We start from the raw sequence: 13,099 nt of genomic DNA on the forward strand, positions 1-13,099 counted from the left end.
AAAACTGCTAACCATTGTGGGCAGGAAAGTGGAGGGAAGTGGCAGAGAAATCCCACCCACTGATTGCTTGTATGTTGTGCTCATTAATATAATCCTCTGATTCTTGTTATTGTTTGTCCTCTGAAATGAATAATACCTCTTACTCCTACATACCGTAATTGTATAGTATGATAAAACACTGGCAAGGGTTCGTAATGCTCAAACTTTGCAGACATGTGGGACAGATTGGCTGAACATCAATAGGCAAGAAGAACAAGCAGTGAAGATGTATCGATGGCTAAACATTATAAAGACGTCTGTGATTGTGCTTCCCTTGAGGGCATTAACAAAAAGAAAAGGAGATTGCCTCATACCCTTCATCAGAGAGAAAGCTTTGGATCTTTAAACAAGGGACCACCATAAAATGTTATCGTCTATACAGTACTGTATTTATCATCCAATTTTCCAATATACCCTCATAATCTTATATATATATCCATTATTTCAATATAAATGGAGAATATGCCTACTGATTTCAGCAGGTAGGTAATCATGTCAGGTAATAATGAACACAAAGACAAGTGTTTCTTTTGCCAAGCTTAACATATAGGCCTAGGCCAATTATTCCATATATTTCTAGTCTAGAACTGAATTATAAAAGAAAATAAATAAATATTTATAAATCACTAAAACATTTACAGTAGTTTACCTTGATTCAGATCCTACATTAGGCTGTCTTATCGTGCTTACAAGTGTGTGTGTGTGTGTGTGTGTGTGTGTGTGTGTGTGTGTGTGTGTGTGTGTGTGTGTGTGTGTGTGTGTGTGTGTGTGTGTGTCGTGTGAGAGAGAGAGAGTGAGAGAGAGAGAGAGAGAGAGAGGGATTGAGACTCGAGAGAGACAGAGAGAGAGAGAGAGAGAGAGAGAGAGAGAGAGAGAAAGAGAGAGAGAGAAAGAGAACGAGAAAAAGAGAGAGAGAGAGAGAGAGAGGGAGGGGGGGGGGGGGGGGAGAGAGAGAGAGAGAGAGAGGGAGGGGGGGGGAGAGCGAGAGAGAGATATGGAAGACAGAGAGAGATAGAGAGAGAGACTAAACTGACTTACTTGTCTCTCGTCGTTCATAATGTGCATGGTAACTGTACGGTACCAGAGCATCCCTCAGTGCCATCCTCTCTCCTCTGCTGACTTGTGTTATTTCTCTGTCTGCTTCGCTGTGGGGAAACCCAGCCACAGCCTCCGTTTATCTTCAACATGTTCCTTACTTAAAGTCCGTTGGTCCGAACTTGCGCGGGGGAAACAAAACAAAAACAGGGTGCCGAGTCTGCCGACCCAAAACGAACGCAAATGCTTTTTTTTTTTCTTTTTTGATGGAGAAATGAGATAAACATTCACTCACAAAATACATATTTTCTGGGGTGCCGGTTTGAACGAAGCAACAGTATGGATCTGTCATTCATGGCTGCGCAGGTAAGCAAAGCAACATATTTTGTTTTCCTCAAGTGGTGTAAAGCAACAACAACAATTTTGAGGTATTTACTTTACTTGAGTAATTTCGAATACTTTTTCTTCTACTCCACTAGCGGAGTATTTCCATAATGCAGTATTGATCCGTTACTTGAGTAAAAAAATCAGAGTAGTTTTTCTAACACTGTTATCTGAACTTTTTTTGCCCGTTTAAAGACTGCGGTCACGCCATCTACTCTTCAGGAAAAGCTGGTCGCGCTATCCTCACTTCAAAATATGTTGCGCTTCTACACGGCTGTTTACGGTTTGACAAGGGGATGGTGCGTTCAAGGCGAGCTGGTACATTAGAATTTCTAGACTTTCGAGACCAAGGGTGTATAAAATATGGAACTACATACTATTCAATCAACAGATGCTTTAAATTAGACCCCCCCCCCACGTAGTGATGTCAGTAGCTCATATACTGAATGAATACGATGCATAGTAGTGATGTCTGTAGCTCATACTGAATGAATATGATGTATAGAATAGTGATGTCTGTAGCTCATACACTGAATGAATATGATGTATAGAGTAGTGATGTCTGTAGCTCATATACTGAATGAATATGATGTAGTGATGTCTGTAGCTCATATACTGAATGAATATGATGCATAGAGTAGTGATGTCTGTAGCTCATATACTGAATGAATATGATGCATAGAGTAGTGATGTCTGTAGCTCATATACTGAATGAATATGATGCATAGAGTAGTGATGTCTGTAGCTCATATACTGAATGAATATGATGTCGTGATGTATGTAGCTCATATACTGAATGAATATGATGCATAGAGTAGTGCTGTCTGTAGCTCATATACTGAATGAATATGATGCATAGAGTAGTGATGTCTGTAGCTCATATACTGAATGAATATGATGCATAGAGTAGTGATGTTTGTAGCTCATATACTGAATGAATATGATGCATAGAGTAGTGATGTCTGTAGCTCATATACTGAATGGATATGATGGCATAGAGTAGTGATGTCTGTAGCTCATATACTGAGCTCATATACTGAATGAATATGATGTATATAGTAGTGATTTCTGTAGCTCATATACTGAATGAATATGATGTATAGAGTAGTGATGTCTGTAGCTCATACACTGAATGAATATGATGTATAGAGTAGTGATGTCTGTAGCTCATATACTGAATGAATATGATGTATAGTGATGTATGTAGCTCATATACTGAATGAATATGATGCATAGAGTAGTGATGTCTGTAGATCATATACTGAATGAATATGATGCTTAGAGTATTGATGTCTGTAGCTCATATACTGAATGAATATGATGTATATAGTAGTGATGTCTGTAGCTCATATACTGAATGAATATGATGTATAGAGTAGTGATGTCTGTAGCTCATATACTGAATGAATATGATGTAGTGATGTCTGTAGCTCATATACTGAATGAATATGATGTATAGTGATGTCTGTAGCTCATATACTGAATGAATATGATGTATAGAGTAGTGATGTCTGTAGCTCAAATACTGAATGAATATGATGTATAGAGTAGTGATGTCTGTAGCTCATATACTGAATGAATATGATGTATAGTGATGTCTGTAGCTCATATACTGAATGAATATAATGTATAGAGTACTGATGTCTGTAGCTCATATACTGAATGAATATGATGATGTTCCTAAGTACCTCTAAAAAATATTCCCAAACTTTTTTACTGTGCCAATAATTTATAATAAATTCTACAAATATTACCATAATCCATTCGCTATACTGCAAAAAGTATAAAATCTGATAAAAATTAAGAAGATTTGTTACCATAAAACAACTATGTCACCTTATTCATGATGTACCTAACTACCTCTAAAAATATTCCTGACCTGTTTTACTGTGCCAATAATTTATAATAAATTCTACAAATATTACCATAATCCATTCGCTATACTGCAAAAAGTATAAAATCTGATAAAAATTAAGAAGATTTGTTACCATAAAACAACTATGTCACCTTGTTCATGATGTACCTAAGTACCTCTAAAAATATTCCTGACCTGTTTTACTGTGCCAATAATTTATAATAAATTCAACAAATATTACCATAATCCATCCACTATAGAGCAAAAAGTATAAAATCAGATAAAAATCAAAAAGATTTGTTACCATAAACCAACTCTGTCACTTTGTTCATGATGTTCCTAAGTACCTCTAAAAAATATTCCCAACCTTTTTTACTGTGCCAATAATTTATAATAAATTCGACAAATATTACCATAATCCATCCGCTATAGAGCAAAAAGTATAAAATCAGATAAAAATCAAAAAGATTTGTTACCATAAAACAACTATGTCACCTTGTTCATGATGTTCCTAAGTACCTCTAAAAAATATTCCCAAAGTGTTTTACTGTGCCAATAATTTATAATAAATTCAACAAATATTACCATAATCCATCCGCTATAGAGCAAAAAGTATAAAATCTGATAAAAATCAAAAAGATTTGTTACCATAAAACAACTATGTCACCTTGTTCATGATGTTCCTAAGTACCTCTAAAAAATATTCCCAACCTTTTTTACTGTACCAATAATTTATAATAAATTCGACAAATATTACCATAATCCATCCGCTATAGAGCAAAAGGTATAAAATCAGATAAAAATCAAAAAGATTTGTTACCATAAAACAACTCTGTCACCTTGTTCATGATGTTCCTAAGTACCTCTAAAAAATATTCCCAAACTTTTTTACTGTGCCAATAATTTATAATAAATTCGACAAATATTACCATAATCCATCCGCTATAGAGCTAAAAGTATGAAATCAGATAAAAATCAAAAAGATTTGTTACCATAAACCAACTCTGTCACCTTGTTCATGATGTTCCTGAGTACCTCTAAAAAATATTCCCAAACTTCTTTACTGTGCCAATAATTTATAATAAATTCGACAAATATTACCATAATCCATCCGCTATAGAGCAAAAAGTATAAAATCAGATAAAAATCAAAAAGATTTGTTACCATAAATCAACTCTGTCACCTTGTTCATGATGTTCCTAAGTACCTCTAAAAATATTCCTGACCTGTTTTACTGTGCCAATAATTTATAATAAATTCGACAAATATTACCATAATCCATCCGCTATAGAGCAAAAAGTATAAAATCAGATAAAAATCAAAAAGATTTGTTACCATAAACCAACTCTGTCACCTTGTTCATGATGTTCCTAAGTACCTCTAAAAAATATTCCCAAACTTTTTTACTGTGCCAATAATTTATAATAAATTCGACAAATATTACCATAATCCATCCGCTATAGAGCTAAAAGTATAAAATCAGATAAAAATCAAAAAGATTTGTTACCATAAACCAACTCTGTCACCTTGTTCATGATGTTCCTAAGTACCTCTAAAAAATATTCCCAAACTTTTTTACTGTGCCAATAATTTATAATAAATTCGACAAATGTTACCATAATCCATCCGCTATAGAGCTAAAAGTATAAAATCAGATAAAAATCAAAAAGATTTGTTACCATAAACCAACTCTGTCACCTTGTTCATGATGTTCCTGAGTACCTCTAAAAAATATTCCCAAACTTTTTTACTGTGCCAATAATTTATAATAAATTCGACAAATATTACCATAATCCATCCGCTATAGAGCTAAAAGTATAAAATCAGATAAAAATCAAAAAGATTTGTTACCATAAATCAACTCTGTCACCTTGTTCATGATGTTCCTAAGTACCTCTAAAAATATTCCTGACCTGTTTTACTGTGCCAATAATTTATAATAAATTCGACAAATATTACCATAATCCATCCGCTATAGAGCAAAAAGTATAAAATCAGATAAAAATCAAAAAGATTTGTTACCATAAACCAACTCTGTCACCTTGTTCATGATGTTCCTAAGTACCTCTAAAAAATATTCCCAAACTTTTTTACTGTGCCAATAATTTATAATAAATTCGACAAATATTACCATAATCCATCTGCTATAGAGCTAAAAGTATAAAATCAGATAAAAATCAAAAAGATTTGTTACCATAAACCAACTCTGTCACCTTGTTCATGATGTTCCTAAGTACCTCTAAAAAATATTCCCAACCTTTTTTACTGTACCAATAATTTATAATAAATTCGACAAATATTACCATAATCCATCCGCTATAGAGCAAAAGGTATAAAATCAGATAAAAATCAAAAAGATTTGTTACCATAAAACAACTCTGTCACCTTGTTCATGATGTTCCTAAGTACCTCTAAAAAATATTCCCAAACTTTTTTACTGTGCCAATAATTTATAATAAATTCGACAAATATTACCATAATCCATCCGCTATAGAGCTAAAAGTATGAAATCAGATAAAAATCAAAAAGATTTGTTACCATAAACCAACTCTGTCACCTTGTTCATGATGTTCCTGAGTACCTCTAAAAAATATTCCCAAACTTCTTTACTGTGCCAATAATTTATAATAAATTCGACAAATATTACCATAATCCATCCGCTATAGAGCAAAAAGTATAAAATCAGATAAAAATCAAAAAGATTTGTTACCATAAATCAACTCTGTCACCTTGTTCATGATGTTCCTAAGTACCTCTAAAAATATTCCTGACCTGTTTTACTGTGCCAATAATTTATAATAAATTCGACAAATATTACCATAATCCATCCGCTATAGAGCAAAAAGTATAAAATCAGATAAAAATCAAAAAGATTTGTTACCATAAACCAACTCTGTCACCTTGTTCATGATGTTCCTAAGTACCTCTAAAAAATATTCCCAAACCTTTTTACTGTGCCAATAATTTATAATAAATTCGACAAATATTACCATAATCCATCCGCTATAGAGCTAAAAGTATAAAATCAGATAAAAATCAAAAAGATTTGTTACCATAAACCAACTCTGTCACCTTGTTCATGATGTTCCTAAGTACCTCTAAAAAATATTCCCAAACTTTTTTACTGTGCCAATAATTTATAATAAATTCGACAAATGTTACCATAATCCATCCGCTATAGAGCTAAAAGTATAAAATCAGATAAAAATCAAAAAGATTTGTTACCATAAACCAACTCTGTCACCTTGTTCATGATGTTCCTGAGTACCTCTAAAAAATATTCCCAAACTTTTTTACTGTGCCAATAATTTATAATAAATTCGACAAATATTACCATAATCCATCCGCTATAGAGCTAAAAGTATAAAATCAGATAAAAATCAAAAAGATTTGTTACCATAAATCAACTCTGTCACCTTGTTCATGATGTTCCTAAGTACCTCTAAAAATATTCCTGACCTGTTTTACTGTGCCAATAATTTATAATAAATTCGACAAATATTACCATAATCCATCCGCTATAGAGCAAAAAGTATAAAATCAGATAAAAATCAAAAAGATTTGTTACCATAAACCAACTCTGTCACCTTGTTCATGATGTTCCTAAGTACCTCTAAAAAATATTCCCAAACTTTTTTACTGTGCCAATAATTTATAATAAATTCGACAAATATTACCATAATCCATCTGCTATAGAGCTAAAAGTATAAAATCAGATAAAAATCAAAAAGATTTGTTACCATAAACCAACTCTGTCACCTTGTTCATGATGTTCCTAAGTACCTCTAAAAAATATTCCCAAACTTTTTTACTGTGCCAATAATTTATAATAAATTCGACAAATATTACCATAATCCATCCGCTATAGAGCTAAAAGTATAAAATCAGATAAAAATCAAAAAGATTTGTTACCATAAACCAACTCTGTCACCTTGTTCATGATGTTCCTGAGTACCTCTAAAAAATATTCCCAAACTTTTTTACTGTGCCAATAATTTATAATAAATTCGACAAATATTACCATAATCCATCCGCTATAGAGCAAAAAGTATAAAATCAGATAAAAATCAAAAAGATTTGTTACCATAAACCAACTCTGTCACCTTGTTCATGATGTTCCTAAGTACCTCTAAAAAATATTCCCAAACTTCTTTACTGTGCCAATAATTTATAATAAATTCGACAAATATTACCATAATCCATCCGCTATAGAGCTAAAAGTATAAAATCAGATAAAAATCAAAAAGATTTGTTACCATAAACCAACTCTGTCACCTTGTTCATGATGTTCCTAAGTACCTCTAAAAAATATTCCCAAACTTTTTTACTGTGCCAATAATTTATAATAAATTCGACAAATATTACCATAATCCATCCGCTATAGAGCTAAAAGTATAAAATCAGATAAAAATCAAAAAGATTTGTTACCATAAACCAACTCTGTCACCTTGTTCATGATGTTCCTGAGTACCTCTAAAAAATATTCCCAAACTTTTTTACTGTGCCAATAATTTATAATAAATTCGACAAATATTACCATAATCCATCCGCTATAGAGCAAAAAGTATAAAATCTGATAAAAATCAAAAAGATTTGTTACCATAAAACAACTATGTCACCTTGTTCATGATGTTCCTAAGTACCTCTAAAAAATATTCCCAACCTTTTTTACTGTGCCAATAATTTATAATAAATTCGACAAATATTACCATAATCCATCCGCTATAGAGCAAAAAGTATAAAATCAGATAAAAATCAAAAAGATTTGTTACCATAAACCAACTCTGTCACCTTGTTCATGATGTTCCTGAGTACCTCTAAAAAATATTCCCAAACTTTTTTACTGTGCCAATAATTTATAATAAATTCGACAAATATTACCATAATCCATCCGCTATAGAGCTAAAGGTATAAAATCAGATAAAAATCAAAAAGATTTGTTACCATAAACCAACTCTGTCACCTTGTTCATGATGTTCCTGAGTACCTCTAAAAAATATTCCCAAACTTTTTTACTGTGCCAATAATTTATAATAAATTCGACAAATATTACCATAATCCATCCGCTATAGAGCAAAAAGTATAAAATCAGATAAAAATCAAAAAGATTTGTTACCATAAATCAACTCTGTCACCTTGTTCATGATGTTCCTAAGTACCTCTAAAAATATTCCTGACCTGTTTTACTGTGCCAATAATTTATAATAAATTCGACAAATATTACCATAATCCATCCGCTATAGAGCAAAAAGTATAAAATCAGATAAAAATCTAAAAGATTTGTTACCATAAACCAACTCTGTCACCTTGTTCATGATGTTCCTAAGTACCTCTAAAAAATATTCCCAAACGTTTTTACTGTGCCAATAATTTATAATAAATTCGACAAATATTACCATAATCCATCCGCTATAGAGCTAAAAGTATAAAATCAGATAAAAATCAAAAAGATTTGTTACCATAAACCAACTCTGTCACCTTGTTCATGATGTTCCTGAGTACCTCTAAAAAATATTCCCAAACTTTTTTACTGTGCCAATAATTTATAATAAATTCGACAAATATTACCATAATCCATCCGCTATAGAGCAAAAAGTATAAAATCAGATAAAAATCAAAAAGATTTGTTACCATAAACCAACTCTGTCACCTTGTTCATGATGTTCCTAAGTACCTCTAAAAAATATTCCCAAACTTTTTTACTGTGCCAATAATTTATAATAAATTCGACAAATATTACCATAATCCATCCGCTATAGAGCTAAAAGTATAAAATCAGATAAAAATCAAAAAGATTTGTTACCATAAATCAACTCTGTCACCTTGTTCATGATGTTCCTAAGTACCTCTAAAAATATTCCTGACCTGTTTTACTGTGCCAATAATTTATAATAAATTCGACAAATATTACCATAATCCATCCGCTATAGAGCAAAAAGTATAAAATCAGATAAAAATCAAAAAGATTTGTTACCATAAACCAACTCTGTCACCTTGTTCATGATGTTCCTAAGTACCTCTAAAAAATATTCCCAAACTTTTTTACTGTGCCAATAATTTATAATAAATTCGACAAATATTACCATAATCCATCTGCTATAGAGCTAAAAGTATAAAATCAGATAAAAATCAAAAAGATTTGTTACCATAAACCAACTCTGTCACCTTGTTCATGATGTTCCTAAGTACCTCTAAAAAATATTCCCAACCTTTTTTACTGTACCAATAATTTATAATAAATTCGACAAATATTACCATAATCCATCCGCTATAGAGCAAAAGGTATAAAATCAGATAAAAATCAAAAAGATTTGTTACCATAAAACAACTCTGTCACCTTGTTCATGATGTTCCTAAGTACCTCTAAAAAATATTCCCAAACTTTTTTACTGTGCCAATAATTTATAATAAATTCGACAAATATTACCATAATCCATCCGCTATAGAGCTAAAAGTATGAAATCAGATAAAAATCAAAAAGATTTGTTACCATAAACCAACTCTGTCACCTTGTTCATGATGTTCCTGAGTACCTCTAAAAAATATTCCCAAACTTCTTTACTGTGCCAATAATTTATAATAAATTCGACAAATATTACCATAATCCATCCGCTATAGAGCAAAAAGTATAAAATCAGATAAAAATCAAAAAGATTTGTTACCATAAATCAACTCTGTCACCTTGTTCATGATGTTCCTAAGTACCTCTAAAAATATTCCTGACCTGTTTTACTGTGCCAATAATTTATAATAAATTCGACAAATATTACCATAATCCATCCGCTATAGAGCAAAAAGTATAAAATCAGATAAAAATCAAAAAGATTTGTTACCATAAACCAACTCTGTCACCTTGTTCATGATGTTCCTAAGTACCTCTAAAAAATATTCCCAAACTTTTTTACTGTGCCAATAATTTATAATAAATTCGACAAATATTACCATAATCCATCCGCTATAGAGCTAAAAGTATAAAATCAGATAAAAATCAAAAAGATTTGTTACCATAAACCAACTCTGTCACCTTGTTCATGATGTTCCTAAGTACCTCTAAAAAATATTCCCAAACTTTTTTACTGTGCCAATAATTTATAATAAATTCGACAAATGTTACCATAATCCATCCGCTATAGAGCTAAAAGTATAAAATCAGATAAAAATCAAAAAGATTTGTTACCATAAACCAACTCTGTCACCTTGTTCATGATGTTCCTGAGTACCTCTAAAAAATATTCCCAAACTTTTTTACTGTGCCAATAATTTATAATAAATTCGACAAATATTACCATAATCCATCCGCTATAGAGCTAAAAGTATAAAATCAGATAAAAATCAAAAAGATTTGTTACCATAAATCAACTCTGTCACCTTGTTCATGATGTTCCTAAGTACCTCTAAAAATATTCCTGACCTGTTTTACTGTGCCAATAATTTATAATAAATTCGACAAATATTACCATAATCCATCCGCTATAGAGCAAAAAGTATAAAATCAGATAAAAATCAAAAAGATTTGTTACCATAAACCAACTCTGTCACCTTGTTCATGATGTTCCTAAGTACCTCTAAAAAATATTCCCAAACTTTTTTACTGTGCCAATAATTTATAATAAATTCGACAAATATTACCATAATCCATCTGCTATAGAGCTAAAAGTATAAAATCAGATAAAAATCAAAAAGATTTGTTACCATAAACCAACTCTGTCACCTTGTTCATGATGTTCCTAAGTACCTCTAAAAAATATTCCCAAACTTTTTTACTGTGCCAATAATTTATAATAAATTCGACAAATATTACCATAATCCATCCGCTATAGAGCTAAAAGTATAAAATCAGATAAAAATCAAAAAGATTTGTTACCATAAACCAACTCTGTCACCTTGTTCATGATGTTCCTGAGTACCTCTAAAAAATATTCCCAAACTTTTTTACTGTGCCAATAATTTATAATAAATTCGACAAATATTACCATAATCCATCCGCTATAGAGCAAAAAGTATAAAATCAGATAAAAATCAAAAAGATTTGTTACCATAAACCAACTCTGTCACCTTGTTCATGATGTTCCTAAGTACCTCTAAAAAATATTCCCAAACTTCTTTACTGTGCCAATAATTTATAATAAATTCGACAAATATTACCATAATCCATCCGCTATAGAGCTAAAAGTATAAAATCAGATAAAAATCAAAAAGATTTGTTACCATAAACCAACTCTGTCACCTTGTTCATGATGTTCCTAAGTACCTCTAAAAAATATTCCCAAACTTTTTTACTGTGCCAATAATTTATAATAAATTCGACAAATATTACCATAATCCATCCGCTATAGAGCTAAAAGTATAAAATCAGATAAAAATCAAAAAGATTTGTTACCATAAACCAACTCTGTCACCTTGTTCATGATGTTCCTGAGTACCTCTAAAAAATATTCCCAAACTTTTTTACTGTGCCAATAATTTATAATAAATTCGACAAATATTACCATAATCCATCCGCTATAGAGCAAAAAGTATAAAATCTGATAAAAATCAAAAAGATTTGTTACCATAAAACAACTATGTCACCTTGTTCATGATGTTCCTAAGTACCTCTAAAAAATATTCCCAACCTTTTTTACTGTGCCAATAATTTATAATAAATTCGACAAATATTACCATAATCCATCCGCTATAGAGCAAAAAGTATAAAATCAGATAAAAATCAAAAAGATTTGTTACCATAAACCAACTCTGTCACCTTGTTCATGATGTTCCTGAGTACCTCTAAAAAATATTCCCAAACTTTTTTACTGTGCCAATAATTTATAATAAATTCGACAAATATTACCATAATCCATCCGCTATAGAGCTAAAGGTATAAAATCAGATAAAAATCAAAAAGATTTGTTACCATAAACCAACTCTGTCACCTTGTTCATGATGTTCCTGAGTACCTCTAAAAAATATTCCCAAACTTTTTTACTGTGCCAATAATTTATAATAAATTCGACAAATATTACCATAATCCATCCGCTATAGAGCAAAAAGTATAAAATCAGATAAAAATCAAAAAGATTTGTTACCATAAATCAACTCTGTCACCTTGTTCATGATGTTCCTAAGTACCTCTAAAAATATTCCTGACCTGTTTTACTGTGCCAATAATTTATAATAAATTCGACAAATATTACCATAATCCATCCGCTATAGAGCAAAAAGTATAAAATCAGATAAAAATCTAAAAGATTTGTTACCATAAACCAACTCTGTCACCTTGTTCATGATGTTCCTAAGTACCTCTAAAAAATATTCCCAAACGTTTTTACTGTGCCAATAATTTATAATAAATTCGACAAATATTACCATAATCCATCCGCTATAGAGCTAAAAGTATAAAATCAGATAAAAATCAAAAAGATTTGTTACCATAAACCAACTCTGTCACCTTGTTCATGATGTTCCTGAGTACCTCTAAAAAATATTCCCAAACTTTTTTACTGTGCCAATAATTTATAATAAATTCGACAAATATTACCATAATCCATCCGCTATAGAGCAAAAAGTATAAAATCAGATAAAAATCAAAAAGATTTGTTACCATAAACCAACTCTGTCACCTTGTTCATGATGTTCCTAAGTACCTCTAAAAAATATTCCCAAACTTTTTTACTGTGCCAATAATTTATAATAAATTCGACAAATATTACCATAATCCATCCGCTATAGAGCTAAAAGTATAAAATCAGATAAAAATCTAAAAGATTTGTTACCATAAACCAACTCTGTCACCTTGTTCATGAT

At 31.0% G+C, this 13,099-nt stretch overlaps 1 protein-coding gene across 1 annotated transcript in view; it reads left to right on the forward strand.

Moving 5' to 3' along the window:
- Positions 1 to 1,413: 1,413 nt before the first annotated feature.
- LOC308305653 (uncharacterized protein C14orf132) overlaps positions 1,414 to 13,099 on the forward strand; it is a gene marked incomplete at both ends in the record, with an annotated part of 55,654 nt that continues 43,968 nt past the window's right edge. Inside the window, one exon of the mRNA XM_080750485.1 lies at positions 1,414 to 1,440. Coding sequence (XP_080606611.1) covers positions 1,414 to 1,440 — 27 coding nt within the window. The remainder of the gene's footprint in view (positions 1,441 to 13,099) is intronic.

This window comes from Nannobrachium achirus (assembly GCF_963921795.1).
Source record: "Nannobrachium achirus genome assembly, chromosome: 20".
Taxonomy (NCBI): domain Eukaryota; kingdom Metazoa; phylum Chordata; class Actinopteri; order Myctophiformes; family Myctophidae; genus Nannobrachium; species Nannobrachium achirus.